The sequence below is a fragment of the Catharus ustulatus genome, chromosome 22 (genome assembly GCF_009819885.2).
Source record: "Catharus ustulatus isolate bCatUst1 chromosome 22, bCatUst1.pri.v2, whole genome shotgun sequence".
In the NCBI taxonomy this organism is placed as follows: domain Eukaryota; kingdom Metazoa; phylum Chordata; class Aves; order Passeriformes; family Turdidae; genus Catharus; species Catharus ustulatus.
Window position 1 is genome coordinate 7919606 of NC_046242.1, and position 23299 is coordinate 7942904.

Consider the following 23299-nt stretch of genomic DNA (forward strand, 5'->3'; position numbering starts at 1 on the left):
ATACCAAAGAGCCCAGAATAACCCGTGGGGTGAAGGTGCAGGGTAGAGCAGTCCAGGCCTGGATGGGTCAGCATGGGATGATGGCTGAGGCCCCATCAGCAACTCACCCTCAGACCACTCCTTCTGGTGACACACAGCTGGCAAAACCTGGTGCCAGGGGTAAGAGAATTGAGGACAAGCATCCAATATGGATACATCACTTGCAGGCAAGTGAAAGGTGGAGCCATGGAGCAAGGAAGTGAGAGATAGGATGCGTTAGAAGAGTCACAAAACACCTGCTGCTTTCCTAAGTCCCACTTTGGGACTTAGAATATGTGTAAAAGTGGCCCCAGTGGGCTGGAGATTGAGGAGGAAGAAATCCCTAGTGAACATCACACTCCTCCCAGCAAAGGCCTGATGATGCTCATGGTGATGTCCCCAGCTGAAACTGCCACCTCACCTCCCCCCTGTGGGTACAGCCCAAGAGGGGCTGTGACAGCTGCTACTGCAGTCTGTTACTGAGCTGTGCTGTAGGACTGGATACATCCTCACACAAGGAAAAGGACCTGGGACTATAAACTGCTCCCTGCTATGACCCCTGCTGATGGCTGCCTTGCCCCAGCTGCAGGAAGGTGGGCTCCTGTTCTCACAGAACAACTCTCTGTGTGTTAATATCCCCAAGGATGCATCACAGTAAAGGGCACAGGGAATTACTGAGCTTTATCCTCTTCCAATCCTGTACAGCCCACAACCCCTGCCACCTCACCCTCCTGCCACCATCAACCCCTGACATCTACACAGGCTGAGCTCACCTGGCTAAAGGAAAGCAGCATGAAACCCAGCTGCTCCTGGCACCTCTCCATCAGGGAAACAACTGGAGAATAACAAGAACACAGTGATGCTGTTGCCACAAGGAGAAAAAGGGGCAGAGCAGGGGTGTGCAGGGAGCTGGTAGGCAGTCTGTGCATCTGGACCAGCTCCAGCCACTTTCTGCCCAAGCTCCTGAAATCTTTTCCAGAGCAGAGAAGCAGTCAGGCCTGACTAGGGTAAAGGTGACACTGGAGAGTTTTAGTTCCTCTGTCCAGGCAGCAGGTGAGTGCAGAGCACAGGGGATGTCACCACCCCTGGGTGTCAGGCAGCACACAACAGGACCTCCAGCAGCAGGGAAGGCCATGGGGATCCAGAGAGGCCACCCTGCCCTGCTGACTGCACCATCCACCCATCCTAGCAAATAGAACTCCCCTCCCTGCCTTCTTCTTCACTGGCTGAAGTCAGGATGTGAAACACCTGCCTGTTCCTCACCCCTATTTTCCAGCAAGTGCAAGGAATATTCACCACCCAGGCCCACCAAAAGAAAGATTTGTTATTTTGTCACCAATTTATGGCTGGATGTCTTTAATCTTCAAGATAGATCACAGAGACCTGATGAGGAAGAACCAGCATCAGGAACTGCCCAAACCACCAGTTTGGGTAGGAGCTAGAGAAGTGCTCCCTAGTGCCCACTGCTTCCCATGGACATCACTAGCTTTTCCAGCCTGGAAAGTAGTGTTTGCTGCCAAATTCTGCCAAAAAAGCTACTCCTGATCTTTTGAGTAATTTGTTTTACAGAATGAAGAAGAGCAATAAAATGCAACAGCAAGTGCCAGAGCTACAGGTATCTGCAGAAACTTTCCCTCTGTAGCCAGTGAATGCTGGGCTCCTGTGTCTCCCATGATGACATTCCAGCACAGGTAAAGGGAAAGGGCTGGCAGCCAGCGAGGATCCTGCAACTCTGCCCCTGGGCTGAGTTACTCCAAGCATGCAGCAGCCTCTAGTGTGCAGCTGGAAGTGACACAAGGCTTTTGAGAGCAGGCAGAGAGCAATCCTGCACAACAGCAGACATTGCCTCAGGCTCCAAACAGGATCACAGAAATCCACAGTGGAAAACACAGGGCATTCCTTTTTAACATTCTTGTGCTGGGACAAAACACAACCCAGCTCTGAGGTAACAAGGGTTGGGCTCCTGCTCACCCCACTGACAGCAAACCCAGTGACACACAGTCTTTGGCACACTCAGGCACTGCCATGAAGCTTCTCTCTCTCCAGGTAGCAGCAGCACAGCACAGGTGAATCTTCACCCAAGGAGAAAAGTTTCTGAGAAACACAATCTTTAGTTCTTAACAACACTTCAGTATTTAAATAGGCAAATACACTTGTGCAAATGATGCTCAGATACAGGTAAAACACAGAAAGCAGCACTTGGTGCTCACAGGTGCACCACAGCCAAAAGCCTCAGAGGGAGGGGCTTGTGTAAAGTTCCTGGCAGGCCCTAGACAGGACAGAGGACTTCAGACACCAAAGTGCTTTGCCTGCACCTCCAGGCAATGTTACACACTGACCAGGGCATGAGGCACCACTATTCTGGCTCAAGTTTCATTTTTCAAGTCTGAATCTAACTTCTATATCTGCCATTCTGAGCAGGCTGATAGTTTGGATGTCAAAAGCTCCCCAGAGATGTAGTACCAGCAGGTGTGATAACAGAGAGGTGGCAGGCCTGGGATCAGCAGAAACCAGAGCCATACCTGAGCATGAGTGAGCACAGCCCTGAACACACACAGCACACACCACCTCTGACAGCCTTTAATCTCTGCTGCAGCTCACAACAGGCACCTGGGGCACACCAAGGTCACAGAGCTGTGCCAAAGGAGGGGACACCTCCCAGTCCAGAGTCCAGGAACTGTGTTTACTTGTCAGGCACTGTGCCTGCAGGTGGTATTGGTTGAGGGGGCACATCGAGAGCCTGCAGAGTTCCTTCACCACCTCTGCAAGGTCATGCTGAGTGGACAGCACAGGCTAGCCCAGTCTGTGGACCTGAGCACACAGAGGGTATCCAGAGGTCACATCCTGTGCCAGCCAGGGGCACTGTGTCTGAAGGTCACGCTGGCAGAGGGGCCAGGTCACAGCCTATGAAGCCTGCTGGTCATACACCGTCCCTGAAGGTCACACTGGCAGAGTGAAACGTCACAGCCCGAACAGCAGACATAGGGTGTCAGCCAAGGGCGGGTGCAGGGCTCACCCCCAGCCCGCTGCCACCCCCCTGGTGACACTGTGGAGCTGCGCGGGCACCCCGCTGTCACTTGAGGCCGTAGATGATGGCAATACCCAGGAAGAACATGAGCCCGATCGAGAGATCGGAGAGGACCCTCAGGCGTGCCTGAGCCGCGGACTCCTCCCGCCGCAGGCGCAGCTGCTCCCGCCGCGCCCGCAGCAGCTGCTCCCGCTGGAGCTGCTCCCCGTAGTGCGCGCGGTAGAAGGCGTCGAAGTCGAAGGGTGTTGGGCTGGCCCCCGGGCGGGCGGCGGGGGCGCGGGGCGGCGGCGAGGCGGCGGCGGAGGGACGGCCCGAGGGCCGGGGCGCGTCGCGCAGCTCCTCGGCGCTCAGGAGCCCGCGGTCGTACTTGCGGCGCAGCACGGCGCTGCCGAGCACCCGGTAAGCCTCGCTGACGGCGGCGAAACGCGCGGCCGCGGCCGCGCTGCCGGCATTGCGGTCAGGGTGGTACCGGAACGACTGCTCATAGTACGCCGTCTTGATCTGCGCCGCCGTCGCCGTGGACGGGACCCCCAGCACCTCGTAGAGGTCGCGGCGCGTCCGCGAGGTTCCAGCACCGCCCGTGTGCGCGGCCCGGGACGGCGGCGGGGCGCAGCCGGGCCGCGGGGCCGCGGGGAGGAGCCGCCGCAGCCGCGCGAGCACCGCCGGCGCCATCAGCGCCCGCCCGCCGCCGCCATGTTTCAGAGGCCGCGGCGCGCGGCAGTGACGCCATGCAGGGGGCGGGGCCTGCTGCTGGCCTGCAGTGAGGTAACACCACAGCGGCGCGGCCGCAGCGCAGTGACGTCACACACCGCGCGACTCAGTGACGTCACACAGCCGCGGCATGGCGGGCAGCGGCCGCCGGCCCGAGCACCGCGGGCCGCCCGAGCTGGTGAGCGGGGAAAGCGGGGGGTGCGGGCTCCGCTGGGGCAGCCCCTCCGGGGCGTGCCGGGCCTCACCGCTCCGCCGCTCTCTCGTTACAGTTCTACGATGAGGCCGAGGCTCGTAAATACACCCAGAAGTACGGGACCAGCGCTGCGGGACTGCGGCGCCTGTCGTGGGGCAGACGTCGGGGGGACCCAGCGGGGATGGGGGGTTGGTCCTGGATCCTGCCGGGAGTGGTGGGGGCCCTGCCCGTGAGGGGGCCCTGCCGTGAGGGGGCCCGGCCCCGGCATGTGGCAGGGGTGGGGCGGGGAGGCTCAGATCCCGGCGGGAGGCTCAGGGGTGCTCAGGTCTTGCCGTGAGGGGGTGCGGGATCAAATCCAGCAGTGTGGGGGATGTCGCCGGGGGGTTGCCGCCCATCGCCCACGTTCTGCCTGTGCCTCAGCTCCCGGGTGGTGGAGATCCAGTCACAGATGTCCGAGCGTGCTGTGGAGCTGCTGGGGCTGCCCGAGGACCGTCCGTGCCTCCTCTTGGACGTGGGGTGAGCGGGATCTTCCATGGCACATGGAGCTTCTGGGGCTGGAGGGGTGCACAGGGCAAGGGGGGAGTCAGGTCCCACAGCACCAGTGTCTTTTGTGGGCTGAAGAAGGACAGGCTGCTGTAACGTTGGTTGTGTCCAGCCAGCAGCAGGCTCAGACCAGCCCCATGATCTCAGCACTTTCCCCCTTCCTCCCTCTAGCTGTGGCTCTGGGCTGAGTGGGGATTACATCTCTGAGGAGGGTCACTACTGGATTGGCATGGACATCAGCCCTGCCATGCTGGGTGAGCACAACCTCCCCTGAGAGCCTCAGAGGCCCCAAAGGTGGGAGCTGATTGCCTGAGCTGTGCTCTGTTCTGTGCAGATGTGGCCGTGGAGAGGGAGGTGGAAGGAGATCTTCTCCTTGCAGATGTGGGTCATGGCATTCCCTTCAGGCCTGGCATGTTTGATGGCTGCATCAGGTGAGTCTGTGCACATAGCTGAGCTCTCCTGATGCCCCACAGAAGTGCACAGTACACATGGTGCTCATCTGGTAAATCACAGGGGAGAGGGACTGGCCTTTCAGCCAGCTGTACATTGGCTCCGTCACTCCAGGACAAACCTCCAAAATTCTGCATGGTAGAAACAGCTTGTGACAGCTGTTTCCCAAGTGATGTTTGTCCTTTTGTGCTGGTGAGCTAAGAATTGTATTGAAGAAAATAAAGTGAAAGTGAGGATATTGTCAGGATGGTTGAGATCTGCAGCAAGGAGAACAAAGTATGTGGCATTGCTTAGAAAATCAGTCCCTGGATCAAGGATTCGATGGCTGGTTTTGGGATGAAGGGGACAGAAGGACTTACCTGCTAGGAGAACAGCTGGGAAGAAGCAGGGACTGTCCATTGCTGAGCCAAAAGCTCTGTTTTAGATTGCTCTTTGGGAAAGCCTGCTTGGCCAGGCAAGGGACACAGCTGGGCTCTCAAATGCTCATCAGGGGCTGTAATGATTGGACCTAGGATAAGGAGTTCAGGCTGAAAGGGGGAAAATTTAGGTGAGATACACAGAAGAAATTCTTCCCTGTGATGGTGGTGAGGCCCTGGCACAGGCTGTCCAGAGCAGCTGTGGATGTACCATGTCTGGAAGTGTCCAAGGCCAGGTTGGATGGGGCTTAGAGCAACCTGGGATAGTGGGAGATGTTCCTGCCCATGGCAGGGCCTGGACCAAGCTTTAGGGTCCCTTCCAATCCAAACCATTCTGTCATTCTATGATTTGAGCACTCAGACTAAGGGGGATGCTTGGTGATGCTCTTGTCCTGTAACTTATGCACCTTGTTAAGTTTTGGCATAGTGAGTCTCCAGAGGGCTTTGTGTAACTGCAAAACAGAAGGCAAAGCAACAGAGAGAAAATCAAATAATTTCCCTGAGGCCCAGCAGGAATTCAACTCAAAGGGGGGTGACAAGTTCTGTGAAGGAACCAATGACTCAGTGTCCTGGGGTCTTATTTTCCTTCTCAGTATTTCTGCAGTGCAGTGGCTCTGTAATGCTGACAAGAAATCACACAGCCCCCCAAAACGTCTCTACAGATTCTTCTCCACTCTTTACACTGCCCTGGTAAGTGCCACCCTCTACCAGTCAGGTCTCTGCTGCTCTTATGGCTTTGCTGGTGCTTTTTAGCAAGACACTTCAGGGTTGTTCTAAGTAAATGCTGCTCTGAAGCAGGACTGGCAGGAGCACCCACTGCCTGCCTCCTTGCCTGGTGCTGATTCTCATCAAGGTTGGAATTGATGGTCTTAGTGGTCTTTTCCAAACTTAACAGTTCCATGATTCTGTGCTACCTGCTATTCCCCCTGTGCCTCACTGGCTCTGTGGGCTGAGCAGCTCTCCTGGGAGCCTTGTCCCAGAGGTTTTGGGGAAGAGGGAGCTCGTGTCTGGGACTGGGATGGGGTGACCCAGAGTCACCTGCACTGTACAAGTGTGTGATCAGCTTTATTTCCTGCAGGCACGAGGATCCCGAGCTGTGCTGCAGCTGTACCCCGAGAACTCAGAGCAGGTACAGTCATCAGTCAGTCAGGAGGGGCTACAGGCAGAGAAATGAAATCATGTACTGTTTGGGGTCTGAATGCATCATGTTCTTCCACATCATGGTTATGTCTCTGTCCTGCCTGCCACTTTAAAAAAGATAACCTGTAAGGAGGATACCTTGTGCAATTTCATAGATTGTCTTGGGCTGAGCCTTACAATTAAAGTGGTGGGACACAAGGTGGATGTGGGTTTAAAGCACTGCACTTGAACTCAGGTCTGGAAAATCCAGCCCAGTATCCCTCTCCTAGAGAGTCCACTGTACCAGCTAACTCAGGTGAGCCTGAGGAGCAGGGAGAACCAGCAAAGGCAGGGAATTGGTGTCTGGATGGTGGTGCAGAGCTTAGCATGAGGACAATCCATCTTGGGAATGCCCAGTCAAGTGTGCTCCTCCCTGGGGTCTCTTGGGCTTTCCTGGGGGATGACTGCTGATTAACTTTGTGCCTGCTGCTTTTCCTAGCTGGAGCTCATCACAGCCCAAGCCATGAGAGCTGGATTTACAGGGGGAATGGTGGTTGATTACCCCAACAGCGCCAAAGCCAAGAAGTGAGTCCTGGATCTCTCTGTGTGTTTGGGGTGAGGCCTGGGTTTAGCAGTGATTTTTTATTTTTGTTCCCCCCTGAGCTGTTCTCTCTCTTATTATACACTCCTGGACAGAGGCTAAAGCTTAGATCTGGCTCTGTTATAAACCATCTCAGTCTTGCCTGGAGACTGAGACTCACATACTGAATCCCACTTCATGCTCCTTATTCTTGTTCTTTCAGGTTCTTCCTTTGTCTCTTTGTTGGGACATCTGGCACATTACCAAAGGTGAGGGCCTCCATGAGGCAGTAGAGCTGCTGTCCTGGCTGCTGGATGATGTGGAAGAGCTGTGGGCAGTGTGGGAGCCAGACAGCTCTGTGAGTGCAGATGTCACTTCATTTATACATTTTCTGCCAGTCACCAAGCCCTGCACTCATATAATCACAGACTGGTTTGGGTTGGAAGAGACCTTACAACTCACCTTGTTCCAACCCCCTGCCATGGGCAGGGACACCTTCCACTACCCCAGGTTACTCCAAGTCCTGTCCAACCTGGCCTTGAAAACTTCCAGGGATGGGGCATCCACAGCTTCTGTGGGCAACCTGTGGCACGTTCTTCCTCACAGGGAATTTCTTCCAATATCCCATCTAGCCCTTCCCTCTTTAAAGCTGTTTTTTTCTGACATCTGCTTTTTTTTTGCCATGATTTCTGAAAGACCTGTTTGTTCCTGCTCTGGTCCTTCCCCTTGCAGATCCCTGCATTCCCCTTAGTTTGATGGGCTGATGAATAGCTGTGCCTGGTCCAGAGGAGAACACAACTTCCCAATTTTGCTTTCCAGGGCCTTGGTACCGAGTGTGCCAGTGAAGAGCCACACCAGGCAAAGTTCACCAATGAGAGGTATGGTGTGGGGGTGAGGCTGCAGGCTCTCCCCAGCAAGGAGTGGGGGGCTTTGAGGGCTGAGTGTTACTGGGGACCACACTGCTGCTGTGTGAGAAGCAATGGGAGGGGAAAAACAGGGAGAGCTCACAGCAGCCCAGGAGAGAACTGCTTTATCTTCCCAAGGGCTTGGACACAGGGAACAAAACTAGTTACTTCCCAGGGCTGTTCCATGGGGCTGTAGGTGTTTACCCTAGAGCTGTAGCTCAGCAATCTGTGCTTTCTGTCCAGCACTGGGGCCTCCAGCTGATGCCAGTGGTGTGGGAGAGGGAATGTTTACAGGGCTTATGATGGAGACAAGATGCTGTGTCTGAGTCCTGGCATTCCCTTTTTCCTCCTGTCCAGGTCTTTGCTCAGCTCTGCTTAGCTGTGGCCTGGGGGTTTGTGATGCTGGCCAGGTGTCTTCCCACAGCAGTGGTGCAGGGAGGAGCCCTCTTGCAGCCAGTGGGAGAGACAGAACAAAAACCAGAGGAAAGTCGTCGTGGCTGCCAGGAGCTTGTGGCTGCCATGTTTTCCTGCCTCTTACATTGCTGTTCTCTGCTCACTTACCCTAAGGGGTATCTGCTCCTGGAGGGCAGTAGCAGAGCTGGGAACTTCAGTACAGGCCTGACTTTGTCTGCCTTGTTTGGAGTAGAGCAGACAAGGGGAAGGTGTTTGTGCATGATTACAAATCTGAGATCCCAGAGTGCAGCATGCTGCGGGTGTGACACAGGGTATGGCATGGGGGTGTGCTGGACTGCTGGAGTTCATAGGTCAGGATTCTTCAGCTCTGAGCCAGGGCTGGAATCAACTTCCTTGTCTGATGTGTCTGGAGTGTGTTTGCCCACCTGCCCCAGTGCTGGCTGAGCCTCTTGCCCAGGGGTGGTAGCAGGAGGGAAAGTCACTATTGTGACCCAGTTCTGGGGTGACAATCCTCAGGGGCAGAGATGTGCCCCCACACCTCAGTTCCTCTCCAGCTGCTGTCCACTTTCCCCACAGGACACGGTTCAGAAATGTCAAGGGCAAGTCAGTAAAGAAAAGCCGGGACTGGATCCTGGAGAAGAAGGAGCGTAGACGACGCCAGGGCAAGTGAGTTCAGCTGACTCCTGTCTCAGAGGCTGGACTGGCCTGCTGTCACCTGCCCAAACTCCTGTCACAAACCTGCTCCCTTCCCCTCCTGCAGTGACCTGCAGGTGGTGCTGAGCTGTTCCCTGCTTTTCCCACAGGGAGGTTCGAGCAGACACGAAATACACAGGTCGGAAGCGCCGTCCTCACTTCTGAGCTGCCCTGGACACTGCTGGCATGGAAGGTGGCATGTGGGTGCCTCCAGCGAGCCTCCTGTGGATGGCACAGATGGCTCCCCATGCCTGGGGACTCGCTGGGACTGCTCATTGTGGCTCTTAAAGCTACGAACTGGCTCAGGTGCTGCCCAGCAGCAAAGCTTCCAGCCCTGTTTCCCTGGTGAAGGTGCACAGTGCTCTGGCCACTTGGGTGTCTGCAGTGCCATCACTGACCTTCCTGAGTGCAGTGAGCCAGCTGAGCTCCAGGTGAGCCAGGATGTGAAATCCAGTTCCTCACTAAAGAGTCAAACAGTTGGAGTGTTTGCTGGTCTTCTTGGTGCTGGGAGTACTGAGGTGGGAATATGGTACCTCATTGCTTGCCAGCTTCCCCTCTGCCTGCAGAGGATCCACACTGCCAAGGTGCAGATCCATGAGGACAAAGTTGCTCCTGGCACAAGTGTTATTCCAGTCCATTTAGTCCTGTTGATGCTTGTCACCAAGCCCACCCTGTTTGCTTTAGTGCTTCCAGGCTGCTGGGGCCGACTGGAGCCCCCATCACCTCTTCCCTTCCCTTGAAACAAGGAGAGGTGCCACCCAGAGCTTTACAGTTACAAATGTTTATTCTACATAAAAATTCCACAAAATGGGAAGCTGTTTTGCACCCAAAGCCTTGGGAGAAGAAAGGAATGCTAGCAGGGAGGGAAAGAGGAAAGGAGAAGAGAGGCAACATACAGTGTCATCCAGCCCAGTGAGACAGAGCAAGCCAGGGTCAAGATCCACATAGAAAACAAGGACACTTAGCTCACAGTACAGCAACAGTAGAACTCCACGGGGGGCTTGGAAAGCCTTCAAGTACATTAATTACAAAAAAAAAAAAAACCAAAACAAAACCAAAAAGAACCAAAAAACCCCCAAAACAATCCCCAGTTCGAGTGCAAGCTGTGCGTGCCCCACACTGCTCATGGAATACTGCATCAACACGCTCCCGGCATGGGGAGGGCGGGTGGCACTTGGAACAGAGGTGGTGGAACCCAAAGGACAAGCGGGTGCAGGTTGGGGGCTGGAAAGAAAAGGTGAAACATCTTCCCAAAGCACAACCACACTTGGTGATTTGGTCTGTACATGCAACAACAGGTAGGTAAAAAGGAACTCAATGGGGCTTCCCGTAGTGCAGGGGTAATTATTGCACCAAAACACCCTCCCCTCACAGCGAGGACAGTGTGAGCCTGCCTGTGGGGCAGCAGTGGCAGCCTGCTCCTCATCTCCCTTGCTTTGGAGCCCAGCACTGCTGCTGCCCACAGGCTCCCAGCAAAGTGCCAGTGGCCCTGACTGGCCCCATCCAACTCCTGCTGCTGTGGGGGCTGCTGGCAGTGGTGGTGCCAACAAGGAGCAAGGGCCAAGAATCCCCCCCGGTGCAGTTCTTGGCCTTGTGCCTTGACAGAGGTGCCACAGCCCTGATGTCAGGTGAGCTTGTGCCACTAAAGCTGCTGCCTGGAAGAAAAAATAGTCACCTTGTGCTAGCAGTGGGCATGGCTGCAGGGCAGGAGCATGGCTGAAGGGCAGGAGCCTGGGAGGAGGGTTTCCCTGCCCAGTGTTATTGCTTCCTGGAGGGGCCCTGGGGCTCTTGCTGGCCTGGCAGAGTAAGCATGGACGGCAGTGGCAGGGAGCTGCTGGCGGACAGGAGCATGGCCACTCCCTTTTCCTGCAGCCAGACACCTCCCCCCGGAGCAGAGACCCTGCCCTTGCCTGCCTCCTACCCTTGCCTGCATGGTCCTGGTGCCCCAAGCCCTTCAGTGCAGGCAGGCTGCAGTGCTGGAGCTCACATGGGTTGTGAAAGAAGGGGGCTGTGGTCTGGGATGTTCCCATGGCTGCACCCTGAGGGGTTTGGACTGGGCAGTGTGGGGAACCAGGCTGGACCTACTTCCCAAGGGCAGCTGCATGCAACAAGGGGCTCCAGGGGGGACCTCGGGTAACAGTGGCAGACAAGAAGTTGTGTCAGGGCTGCTGCTGGGCAGGACTGGCCCTGGGGGCAGCATTCTATGGCTGCAGCCACTGCCTTTGCCCAGCACCCAGGGGCACCACACACAGCCAGCACCTGAGCCACAGCACCCAGTCAGAGCTGGGAGGTGATGCTGCCCAGGGCTGGAATAGTGGCTGCCATCAAGTGTCTCTTTTCTGCTACCAGCACCAGCCAGCCAGCCCCTGTCCCAGTGTGGCAGTGAGCCTAGCCTACTTTGGGACACCTCTGTGGTACTTTGGCATGTGCACAGGCCAGCCAGAGCCCTGGGGTCTCTGGAGGAAGGTGAGGGCAGAGCCCTGTCCCCAGCCTGAGGGAAACAGGCAATGGCAGTACTGGACCCTCCCGAGCTGCCACTGGGTTTGGACCTCACAGCAGCTGCATCTGCCATGGGCATGACAGAGGGCACAGGGCACCCAGGTTGTCCCACAGCACCCCACTGAGAGCAGGTGCCTCACTGGATGGCTGGGCAGGAGGGCACAGTGCCAGGAGCAGCAGGGTGCCAGGAGGTGGCAAACAGGCAGTGAGGCACTGGCCTGTTCAGAGCCCGACTGGATACAGGAAGAGGAAGGCTGCCTGCAGGGGGCTGGATACAGCAAGGGCTGTTCCTGGGACCACAACAGGAGAAAGCCCAACTGCTTCTAACCCCCAGCCCTGGGTATGAAAAAGCAAGGCTGGAGCAGCCCTGCTTGGAAGTGAGTGCTGCCAGGGGCTGTGGACATCAGCAACAGTCCCAAACCCCAGCAGGCAGAGTCCAGGCCTGTGGGCAAGAGGAGCCAGGACCACCACGTGCCAGGGCTGAGAGCACTGTGATGAGGCTGTGGTGCAGGATGGGCAGCCAGTGAAATTCACTGGCCTTAGACTAGCCTTGCCATCCTGCCCTGTGAGGCCAGCAGCCAGGAGCAGCACTGGCCCTGACGTGCCCTATTCCTGTCCCCAGGCAATTGTGATGGCCCCAAGCAGCAACTCCTTATTCCACACTGCTCCATCAGGCAGCCACCACCTGCAGTGGCACCTCCAGCCTTTGGCACCCTACTGGGGTGAGGGCTCATGTGGGGAGGGGACAGCCCTGCCACTGGAGGAGTGGCAGGGATGGAGCCCCAGACAGTCACTGGCCAGGCAGGGCTGGGTAGAGCGCACCCCTGGGGAAGGGCCCTGAAGAGAAGCAGCCCAAGGGAAGGTGTTTGCAAGCACAGATGCGGCTGACAGACATGAGAGTTTGAGGTGATGGGCAAGCTGGGGAGGCTGACTGGCCACCCAAGGATCCCTAACAGCCATCATCAGTCCCTCCTCAGCTGTCACTAACACAGACTGTCCATGCCAGGATGAGCAGCAGTGCCCAAGGGCACTTCTGTCCCCACCTGGTCCCAGCCAGCCACCCAGCCTGGAGCAGTGATGAGAGCTTGGGTTCCCCCCCAGGGTCCCCCTTGCGCCCATCACCATCGCCTGCCCCCCCTGCGCCCCGGGGCTGGAGCTCCCTCCACACAGACGCACCGCACCGCACACACAGCGTCACAAACAACCATGCATTAGAAACTGAAATGCTGCTGGGAGGCTCCGGGGCTGCGTGGGTTGCTCCGGTGTGGCTGCAGCCCCATGGCACGCGCGGCTCCATCCATCGCACACAAACAGTCCTGTGGGGTGAGTCTAGCCGAAAATGCCACCGAAGGTGGAGGCGATGACGATGCCCAGGATCACACAGCAGATTATGATCATGATCTTCTTCTGCTCAGGTGTCCCAGCAGCAGAAGGGAGAGAGGGGAGAGGGGATGGTGAGTGTTGGGGCAGGATGGACCCAGCAGTTCAGAATGGCAGTCTGTCCTGTTCCTTTTGCCCCTGGTGGGCTCTGAGCAGCACTCCGGCAGCCAGAAGGGCTCTGGCAGTGCTGGGCAGGGAGGGACACCCCTGCTTCTGCTTCTACCCTGGGTGGCAGAGCTGTGGCCTTCAGGTCCCCAAGCTGATACAGAACCAGGTGTTGGGAGCAGGACAGAACAGCTGGCATTGTGCTCAGGGTCTGAGCTGAACCATGACCTTTCCCTATTTATTTTTTCTTGCAAGGGACGTGGCTCTCACAGCATGCCTGATGCAGGGGTACACCTTATCCTTTTCCCCCCCCCAAGGTAGCACTCCTGCCCTATAGCTCATTGTCAGCTTTCTCCCAGTCTGTGCTGGGAGCTCTGCCTCAGCTGTGCCACCCTCAGGACCTGGGCTGCTCCCTGTGGTGTGGGGTAATGCTGTCCCTGGGCACCTGCAAAGCTGTGCCAGGTTGCCTGGACAGGCAAGGTGCCAGCTGGGCCCTGTGCCTGGGAGGGAGGTGTCAGCAGTGCAGTGCAGGCCCCAGCCAGAGCTGTGACTCACCCGTCTGGCTTTGCTCTGGTACTTCACCGCTTTCTTGGTGTCGGACACGGCGCGCTCCACGTAATCCACCGAGTGCTCCACGTTGTACTCGATGCGGTCAATCATTTCTCCCTGCAGGAGGACACAGCCCACGCGCCCAGGCGCATGCAGACCTGAGCTCCTTCCTGCTCTGCTGCTCCCTGCCTCCGGCTGGATGCTGCCCTGCCCAGCAGCCCTGCATAGAGAGAAGCACCATCAGCTGCCTGTGGGCACTGGCTGTTTGCTGGGGTGCCCTGGGCTGTGAGCTCTGGACTGCATGCCCCATCTCAGAGATCTCTGTGCACATCCCAGCAGGGAGACAAGCAAGGGTAGCTCCCAGCCTGGTCCTCGCACTGACCTGTCCAGCATCTCAGGTGACATCAAAGCCATGAGATCTACACCAGCACCACACCACATGCTGCTGGAACAGGAGGCATGGCAGGGAGCAAGGACAGCACCAGTAGCACCATGAGGGATGCTCACAAAACCATGCACATGCAGGGACCAGGGACCCCTGCTCCGCTCCACACAAGCACTGCATTGAAGGCAGGAGGGTCTGGAGCAAGGCCAGCCAGGATTGCAGAGCCCTGCAGGGGACCTGCCCTGCTCTGCCCCTGCTGCTGGGGTAGGCTGGGAGTGAAGACTCCTGTGGGTGTGGGGACGTGGGTTGGGGTGAGCTACTCCAGCCTTGTTCACCTCCTTTGGCCCCATCCTGACCAGGCAGGGAGACAGCCAAGTGCTGCAGCAGCTGGACAGAGTTGGCAGGAGTGGGAGGTTTGAAGCCCTGTGTCCTGCATGGCATGGAGGGAATTGAGGCCACAGAGCCAAGGGCTCACAGCCAGCAACTCTGCAATGCCCATTTCTCAACCTAATGCTGGGCAGCACCGGGAGGACAAACCTTGGGGCCCAGGGGTGCTGAGCACTGAGCCCAGCAACTGCTCCCTGCCTTGTGTAAAACTGCTGCTGCTTTTCCTGCCTGTGCCATGCTTGGGGCAGAGCAGAGCTGCCAGCCCTCTATTCCCAGTGCCAGCAGCTTCGAGCTTCTCACCCACAGGACAAGGGTGCTGGCACTGTCCAGCCCTTAGAGCAGGGCACGGAATCATGAATTTCCCACATATGTACCCCACTGCAGACAGGACAGGCCACCAACACCACCGTGCCCTGGTGACCCTTGCTGTCCTGCCACTGGCCATCCCAGCAGCATGCAAGCAGCAGCCATGCAGGAGCAGCCATGCAGAGCAGAGCATGCAGCACCACGGGCTCGGCCTTTACCTGCCACTGACGTCTCCTCGGGCCATGGCAGCATGGCGGGCAAGAAGGGGGGTGAGCAAAGACACAGGAGCACGTGCCTGGCTGAAGGGACTGGTGCCACGGCTGGCAGCACAGCCAAGGGGCACCCTGAGCTCACCCACCTGGGCCTGGTGCTCCAGTGAAGATGAAGAAATCTCCCCCTGCATAGCAGCCACCCACTGCCCTCCTCCTGAGCTCCTCAATGAACCTCCCGCCCCACACACACAGCACCCCAGCTCTGGGGTGCCAGGCTCCAGCCCTGGGGGGCCCAGCTCAGCCCCACTGGGAGCCATGCTGCTCCTAGATGTGGTTTTTCCTCTCAGCACCCACCCAGGCAGGGGAGCAGTCTTCTCCAGCCTCCCACCCACCACAGGGAGCCCCAACTCCCTCCAACCCCTTCAGGTGAGCCCCTGGGCTGCACCTCTTCCCCACCTGGCTCTCCACCAGCATGGCCATGTCCATGAACATGTCGTGCAGCTCTCGGATGCTGTTCTCCAGTTTGATGATCTCACTGTGCCGTGTCTCAATCTCATTCAGTGCCTGCTTGGTGATATTTGAATCCATGATGATCTGCAGAGAAAATAAGGCCACTGAGCACCATGGTCAGACCCAGCTCCCAGGGTGGGACTGGGGGCACCAAGAGAGGGATGAGCAGGAGCTACAGAGCCCCTCCAACCACCCCAAGCCAGGCAGTTTGCAGCAGGATGCTGGGATTCAAACTCCGCTCCAACAGCATCCTCAGGCCAGACCCGAGCCCCTGGGCCCCCCTGCATGGGCTGTGCTCATGACTCCCATACTGAGACCACTGTGGCAGCAGGTCCATCAGCCCAGCCCTGGCTGAGGGGGCTGGCTCAGCCCCAGCTTCTGTCAGTGCTTACCCCAGAGGAGAAGATGGCCGGGTTGCCGCTCTCCAGCATGTCCTCCAGCTCCTCACTGGTGGTGGTCCTGCCAGCTGCAACCACACAACAGAGGTCAGCCAAGAGCCCCTTGTCCCCACCAGAGGTCCCACAGCCCTGCCAGGGGCTCTGCTGGCTCCATGCTGTTTTTCCCAGGAGTGGAATAGAGTAAAGCTTTCAGCCCCAAAAGCATAGGGCAGTTTGAGGAGCTGCCCTCTCACAGCCTGGCTCTGATACTCCTCACTTGAAGGGCACCAAGCTGCCAGCTTGGCTCAGGTCACACAGGAACGCCCAGCTGTCCCTCCTGGACACACCTGGGCAGGGAGCAGTGCTAAGGCACCAGCAGCCACCAGCATCCATGGTGTCTGTGAAGGAGGAGGGATGGGAAGAAGCCACAAGCAGGTTCTTGACAAACCCTATCCCAGCCAGTTCAATGCCATGAGGATGCTGGGCTCAGCTGGCCCAAGTTTTGGCCCTGCTGCTGTGTGACAGAAGCCAGGCTCTGCCTTCCCCCTGTGGCAAAACACTCCATGTCTCTGGGGACCTCCAGCCCCATGGCTCCTCTAAAAGCAATTCACCCACACCATGTGTGTCCTTCCCTTCTCTTCCCACCCCATAGAGTGGAGAGAAATGCTGATCACTCCATGGGTGGCACTGACCCCTGCACGAACTGCAGTCTATTTCTTGGGCTAGCAGCCATGTGGGACACATGGAATTACAGTCAAACAGATGGAGATGCTGGGCAGGGCATTGGGGCTGCCCAGAGGGATGGGGAGGGTGAGCAGATCACCTGAGACAGGACAAGTGACACCTCACCAGTGCCAACAGGGCAGTCAGGCAGGAACAACCAGTGAAGTGACTCCACCAGGCTTGATGAAAACAAAACCTGCAGAGCAGGGCTGGGGTCTGTAGGTGCTCCCCTGTGACAAGCTGCCTTGCAGTCAGTGGTACTGAAAAGGACAACAGCATCCTCCAGGATGAGCCCAGGGCACCTCAGATGGGGGAAATGGGGCAGAGCAGAGCACAGCTCTCAGATGTGTGGGCAGAGGCTGGAATTCTGTGTGAGGCTGGTCTAGACAACTATGACCTGCTAGTGACCCCAAAGCCCTGAGAAGCTGCTGTTTTGAGTCACATAAACAACCTGAGGGGGGTCACAGATGTATGTGAGGCCTGAGCTTTGCCACCTATGTACTCATGGATCTGAGGATCAATCAAGCTTCTCACCTTCCCCAGCTCTGAGAAGGGTCCACAGCCTGTTTCCAGACATTATTACATGTTTTAGAGTGACAGAGCACCACTCCCACCAAGGATGCCCCACAACACCCCTTGCCAGCTTTTCTTGCCTGTTGGCTCCTTGCTCTGGGCTGACACTGCCCTGCTCCCAGAAAGGGAGAACAAGGGACCAAGCAGTACAAATTTACAAGCCCTCCTGTTGATGTGCCCAGCTCTGAGCAGTCACTGGCCCAGAGATAAGGAGGAACATGCCAGGTGCTGTCCGTGGAGAGCTACTTGCTCTGCCAAATCCCTCAAGGCAGCCCTGAAGGGCAAGCAGTGGGATCAGCTCCAGGAGATGCCACAACTCTGATGGGCAGAGGTGGGATGGGATGTGGGATCCATGTTCTCATCCTGTCCTTCTTGCTGCCTCATCCCCCTAAAGCACAGCACAGAGCTGGTAAAAGCTGTGTCAAGTGAAGGAAGAGAGCAAAGGCATTGCATGGATTAACACCAGTGCTGGCCTGGCCAAGCTGCTCAGGAAGGACTTGCTTTAATGCTGAGCCAAAGCTTGGGGCTGGAGGCTGCATCTCACCCACACCACCCAGCACAGCACCTGCCAAACAATAAAACCAACCTGCAGCACCTCAGAGCTCCTTCCTTCCCAGGAAGGAACTGCCTCTAACTGGGCTTCATGGTTTGGCTTCCTGCTCTGTCATTAGCACCTCCACAGCAGTAAAATCAGCTCAAAGTGTCCTGGGTACCTGCCTGATCTGCTGCTCACATTCCCACAGGGCCACAGCACAGCCAAAAATGGGAGTGAGAGGATGGAGCCAAGGCAGAAGAGCCTGGGGGAACACTCCTGCCCTGAAATTTGGTGAAAAATCCTGAGAATTGAACCAGTGCCTCCCCAGAGTGTTCCAGAGTACATCTGCCTCTTGGCATCTCCAGCAATTGAAGTTTCTTGGGGAGAAGCAGCTCTGCCAATGAAACAAAAAGCCCAGAGCATGGAGGAAACTGCAGAAGCAACATCAGCCCTGAGCTGGCAGGGAGAGAATGGTGAGAGCCAGTGCCCAGCTCACACTGCTGCAGCGCCACTGGAAACTCTGGGACAGGAGAACATGAAGCCACTGAGGAGACTTCCCACCTCAAGGCACAGTCCTTGGGCCTGTAATGCCCAGCTGGACAGAGTGACCTTCCCATGGAGCAGCTCCTGTGAGGGTGTGGGGGAAGCTGCCAAGAAAGCCTCTGGTGCCACAGCTCAGTCCCACAGCCCAGCTGACACTGGATACCAGTTTGTCCAATTCTGCATGCAGATGATCTATAAACAGGGAAGGCAGCTCAGGGCTGAAGGATCCAACATGCCATGGCCAAATAAGAGCTCAGCTGGGCTCCTCAGGCTGGCAGCACCCCCTGGGCTGGCAGCATCCCTGCTCCCTGCAGCAGGGCTGCACCTGCAGAGCCACAGCTGGGGCTCACACTGAGGACAAGGCACCTTCCCAAGGCTGGGATCCTCTGCCTGGAGCTGGCTTTAAGCTCTTACTAGACACAAATCCATGAGACACAAATTCATGGAGAGATGGATACAGCTGTCCTGTCCCCCTGCATGTGAGGCAGCAGCTGTGAGTGACTGGCCCACTTGGCTGTCACCCAGCTCAGACAGGTCTGGCACTGCCCAGGGTGGTACCAGGGTGAGAAGGATCCAAAGCCCTGCCCAGCATATCACAAAGTGCCACCCACCTCCTTGTCCCTCAGCATCTGCACTCAAGATAAATCCCATGGTCCTGAGATGAAAGTGCCACAGGAATCCTAAATAAGCTCTGGGGTAGCCCAGATGAGCTGCCAGGGCCAGAGCAACCCCCAGACTCCCTTGGCTCAGGGTGGGATGCACCCCCAGCTCATTGTTCTGCACACCAGCTCACCTGGCCTGGCAGAGCAGGGCCTGATGAAATCTCCACTGCCCTTGGATACAGAAGACAATTTATTTTTATCTCCTTGGTTTTGCACGTAACAAAACTGTCCCTAAAACAAACAGCATCTGTGCAGCCCCTCCTGTGCAGGAGGGGAGGGGAGATCCACTTCACACCCCAGAGATGCCCCTGTGGGCAGTGTGATGCTGATGGTTACTCAGGCACAGGCTCTGGCACACACAGACACAGCAGTGCCTGCACAAGGAGAAGGAACAGATCCTGAGAGGGCTGTGGGGAGCCCCAGGGGGTGGCTTCAGCCTGGGGCAGTGACTCTACATCACCAACTCTGCCACTGTCCTACTTGCAGAGCCAGATGTGGTGAGGATGGAGAAACTTGCTGGGTGCTGGGGAGCCTGCCCTGAGCAGCTGAGAAGTTCCTGCTCTCATACTCTGAAAACCTGAGTGATTTACTGTCAGAGCTCCCAGCACTTTCTATCTTTGGACTCCTGAGCAGAAAACAAGAGCTGAGGATTTTGTGGAGACGTGTGCAGTCACCACATCCCAGCTGAGCTCTGTTCCAAAGAGCCTGTGCAGGAACCCCTGGAGCAGCTGGGGATGAAGGCACAGGCTGGGACACCCCAGGCCAAGCAGAGCCCCTGCCCAGGCAGCACTCCTGGTAAAACATCCCTCAGCTGTTCCTTTTGATGAGTCTTTTTGCCAGGAAATACTTTCCAATGTCCTGATGAATCCAGCTTTGGAAAAGGGCTGTGCAGAGGACTGTGTCCCTCCCCAGGACAGCCCCATCCCACCTCTGCACCTCTTCTGCAGCAATGAGAAATGCACTTATCTCCCACACTCCTCACACCTCCATCCTGAGGAGAACAAGAGTTTTGGTATCAGGAACTGGGACATCTCCCCTACACCACACACTGCCCCATGGGGCTCCTGAGCAGCCCTTTCCCTGCACCCATCAGGCTCTGTCAGGAACTGACAGCCTGGCAGAATGGACAGAGCAGAAGAATAACAATATATCTTCAGAATTTAAGCAGAGCAGCAGGGCCCTCCCAAAATCCAGTAGGAAAACAAGAGGAAGGTTTCCTTAAGGTCTGCATCCCATCAAGGACATGGCTGAGTCCTTCCACATCTCCTCTCTCAGAGGGAGGCACAGGGATACCTTAAATTCCTGTTCACATGACAAGCCACTCCTCAGCTGTCATCTGCAGGGTGATGTTGGCTGAGGGATGAGTCAGGCAGCTGGAGCTGACACATCCTGCTTTACAGCAAACTGGCAAGCTCTTGTTGAGCCTCATGTCAGTCAGCCTGCCCATCCAGCCCTGTTAGTACTAGATATCAGAAAGACTAATCTGAACAAAGATTAAGCTGTGTCTCCTTCTAGCCCTCCACAGAAATTCCCACACCCCAGAGCACCCAGATTCCCAGACCAGTGAAGCACAATCCCAGGGGTGACCACCAAGGACACCAGACTGACTCACAGATCTCCTGTCATTATTCACAGTGAGTTGTTGGAGGAAAGAAAAACATCCAATTGGTTTTCAGAAAAAAAAACCAAGTCCAAACCTTCCATTCTCAGCACAAACCCCCCAACATGTCTGAGAGTGAGATTATTTGCAAAAATCTCCTTTAATCTCTGCATGCCCTGACTTCCCCCTTGATTATTTCCCTAATTACCTGGTTCTTCTTTGCTGGGAGATAATCCCATTGCTCTAAACTATCCAGGTATCACTGACTGCACAGAAAAAATACAAGGAGAGTGGTTTTATAGACAGGCAGGACTGGACTTCTCCTAAGTAGTGGGCTCTGGATGACTCAGAGATCTTAGTGCCACAGCAGTGTCACCTGGGTGAGCTGTCACCAGCCTCACAGGTGTCACTCTTGGCCACAACATAATGGTTGTTAAGAGAGGGGCCTCTGGGCCCAGAGAGGTGCCTAGGGCAGCACTGAGGCTTGTGCTCTTCCTGTGTAAGGGAGACCATCAGGAGCACGGAGTGCTCCCATCTCAAGAATTCCCTTCTCTGTTTTCATGTTTAACTTAGTTCATCCATGAAGAGCACCCTGAGGAAGGACAAGTACACACAGGAATCAGGAATTCCCATGAGCTTCTTTGAATTAAAAATTAGCTGCAAAGAGAAAAGTAATTTCTCTCCCTGTGATCCCTGCACTCTCCCTGCAGCATTTTGGGATGTACTGTGCTGGATGCACTTTGCCCAAGGCCCCACCCCATGTCCATGCCCCACAGAAGCCGTGTCCCAGTCACTCCCGCAGGCTCCTGTGCCTCCTGGGTTTTCCTGGGAAGCTCTGCCCAGCTGTGGGAGCAGCTCTGATGCATTGGTTGTCCCCATGGCACACACAGCACAGCTGTTCTCCCACTCCAGGTTCACTCACTGATCTCCAGCTGCCTCTGGATCCTGCCCTTGCAGCGCTCCCGGTAGTCAGTCTGCGTGGCGTTGTACTCGGACATCACCTCCACGAACTTGCGGGACAGCGTGGAGTGCTGCCAGGGGAGAGAAGGAGAGAGGGAGCTGAGGCTTCCATGAGAGGGAAGGTTCAGCCCTGAGCACCTCCTGCACCTCCAAACACCCCAAAAGCATTTCCAGCCCAAATGCTGCTCTAGAGAGTGTGATAGAGCACAAGGGGGGCAGGTGGCAGCAGGTGACACATCCCCAGGGGAGTGGACCAGAGGCACCCCTCATCCAGCCCTGAGAAGATGCCCTGGGAGGCTGGCAGCACCCTCCTTGCACTACTTGTGCCTCAAAAGCCTGGAGGTGAGGCCATGGCAGTGCCCTGGGTTGAGCCCTGCCTGCCACTGCCGTGCTGCTGGGACATGCCAGGCACAGGCACAGGCACAGGCACAGGCACAGGCACAGGCACAGGCACAGGCTGGACCCATGGGGATCACTCTGCAGGGCTGGGAGAACAGCACCCAGCCTTGCTCAAAAGCACAATCACAGAATCATTAAGGTTGGAAAAGACCTCCAAGATTATCATGTTCAACCTGTGACTGATCCCCACCTTTTCAACCAGACCAGAGCACTGAGTGCCACCTCCACTTGTTCCTTCAACACCTCCAGGGATGGGGACTCCACCACATCCCTGGGCTGCCCCTCCCAATGCCTGACCACCCTTTCAGTGGAGAAATTCATCCTGATGCCCAACCTGAACCCCACTGGCACAAGTTCAGGCTGTTTCCTCTTGTCTTGTCCCTTGTTCCCTGGGAGCAGAGCCCAACCCTCAGCTGGCTGCACCCTCCTGACAGGGCCTTGTACAGAGTGAGAAGGTCCCCCCTGGGCCTCCTTTTCTCCAGACAGAGCTCCCCCAGCTGCTCCTCATCAGACTTGTGCTCCAGACCCTTCTCCAGCTCTGTTCCCATCTCTGGACAGTCTGCACAGCGAGGGAACAGGGAATGTCAGCTGTGCCTGGTACCACCAGCACTTAGTGCAGGTGTTCACACACCTGGAGCAGCCCCAGCCAGCACAGCCCCACCTCCAGGAGACAGCACTGGAGACATCTCCAGGGTATGCCTGCACTGCCTCTGCAGCTATTCTAAGGCAGCAACAGCACAGTATTCATGGAGAGCCTCAGCTCATCTTCTCCCACATGAATGCCCCTGGCAGCTCCAGCTCCATCCTCTGCTCAAGAGGTGCTGGCCCAGAGCAAGGCCAGAACAGCTCCCAAGCATCTCAGCTCAAAATCCAGCAACAACATGATGTGCCATCCAAGCAACTCTTCTGCTGCTCCAAAATTGTTTTTCCTAAAATCCACTTCATTCTCATTCAGCTGAAAACTATCAACATATGTTGATCTGGAGCCAAATATAGCCTGGGTGCTGAGTGACACCCTTCCTGCTCACCAGCACACCATGCTACACCTCTTTTTCTTAAGAAATTACTTAACTCAGTGTTTATTTTCTCAGATTGTTATTTTATGTTCCCATGGGCATCCCACACGCCTACAATGCACATTAGATTTTTGAAGGAGTTTTGTGCAAAATCGGCTGGAAAAAAGCATTTTAAATGGCTTTCAGACATTAAATTAACCTACCTGAATATTCACAGCAAATAAAAACCATATCCAAATATACCTTGTGATTTAACTCATAAAACAGAAAATATTAACTCAAGTTAAGGAAAGCATTTGTTTCACTCAGGTCTAGCAGTTCTTCACTCCCCAAACATGGGACCAAGGTCCCATCAGATTAAACACCACCTTAGGTGATAAAAAGCAGCACTGGCTGCTCCTGTTGCTTTTGGTAAAGCACATTCAAGGCTCTGAGATGCCTTGTCTTGACTCACATCCCCCAGCACAGAGGACACAGCTGTGCAGGAATGCAAGGACAGATTCCAGGC

General features: G+C 56.2%; 3 protein-coding genes across 3 annotated transcripts in view; 1 reads left to right on the forward strand and 2 right to left on the reverse strand.

Annotated features, from left to right (window-relative positions):
* Nucleotides 1–1357: 1357 nt before the first annotated feature.
* DNAJC30 (DnaJ heat shock protein family (Hsp40) member C30) lies at nucleotides 1358–3718 on the reverse strand. The gene has a single exon (XM_033078165.2). It carries the CDS (start codon nucleotides 3716–3718, stop codon nucleotides 3092–3094), a length of 627 nt encoding a protein of 208 aa, XP_032934056.1. The 3' UTR covers nucleotides 1358–3091.
* Nucleotides 3719–3825: 107 nt separating this feature from the next.
* On the forward strand, nucleotides 3826–9549 carry BUD23 (BUD23 rRNA methyltransferase and ribosome maturation factor). Its single transcript, XM_033078083.1, has 12 exons — nucleotides 3826–3935; nucleotides 4027–4064; nucleotides 4371–4466; nucleotides 4665–4747; nucleotides 4828–4924; nucleotides 5953–6049; nucleotides 6438–6488; nucleotides 6978–7063; nucleotides 7282–7327; nucleotides 7878–7936; nucleotides 8954–9043; nucleotides 9181–9549. The coding sequence occupies exons 1-12, from the start codon at nucleotides 3888–3890 to the stop codon at nucleotides 9233–9235; spliced, it is 846 nt and encodes a 281-aa protein (XP_032933974.1). The 5' UTR covers nucleotides 3826–3887; the 3' UTR covers nucleotides 9236–9549.
* A 286-nt stretch (nucleotides 9550–9835) lies between these two features.
* The window catches only part of STX1A (syntaxin 1A), a 66512-nt gene continuing 53048 nt past the window's right edge, over nucleotides 9836–23299 (reverse strand). Inside the window, exons 6-10 of the mRNA XM_033078081.1 lie at nucleotides 21339–21447; nucleotides 15796–15869; nucleotides 15350–15487; nucleotides 13610–13720; nucleotides 9836–12976 (exon numbers count right to left, since the gene is read on the reverse strand). Of these exons, the coding sequence (XP_032933972.1) occupies nucleotides 12899–12976; nucleotides 13610–13720; nucleotides 15350–15487; nucleotides 15796–15869; nucleotides 21339–21447 (510 nt within the window). The 3' untranslated portion in view covers nucleotides 9836–12898. The remainder of the gene's footprint in view (nucleotides 12977–13609; nucleotides 13721–15349; nucleotides 15488–15795; nucleotides 15870–21338; nucleotides 21448–23299) is intronic.

What these genes read in the sequence shown, in the direction of transcription:
- BUD23 (XM_033078083.1), top strand. Translation starts at nt 3,888, where the DNA reads ATGGCGGGCAGCGGCCGCCGGCCCGAGCACCGCGGGCCGCCCGAGCTG. An exon ending in GCTCGTAAATACACCCAGAA is followed by an intron (nt 4,065 to 4,370) that starts GTACGGGACCAG and finishes CCTGTGCCTCAG; the next exon opens with CTCCCGGGTGGTGGAGATCC. An exon ending in CGTAGACGACGCCAGGGCAA is followed by an intron (nt 9,044 to 9,180) that starts GTGAGTTCAGCT and finishes CTTTTCCCACAG; the next exon opens with GGAGGTTCGAGCAGACACGA.
- DNAJC30 (XM_033078165.2), bottom strand. Translation starts at nt 3,718, where the DNA reads ATGGCGCCGGCGGTGCTCGCGCGGCTGCGGCGGCTCCTCCCCGCGGCC.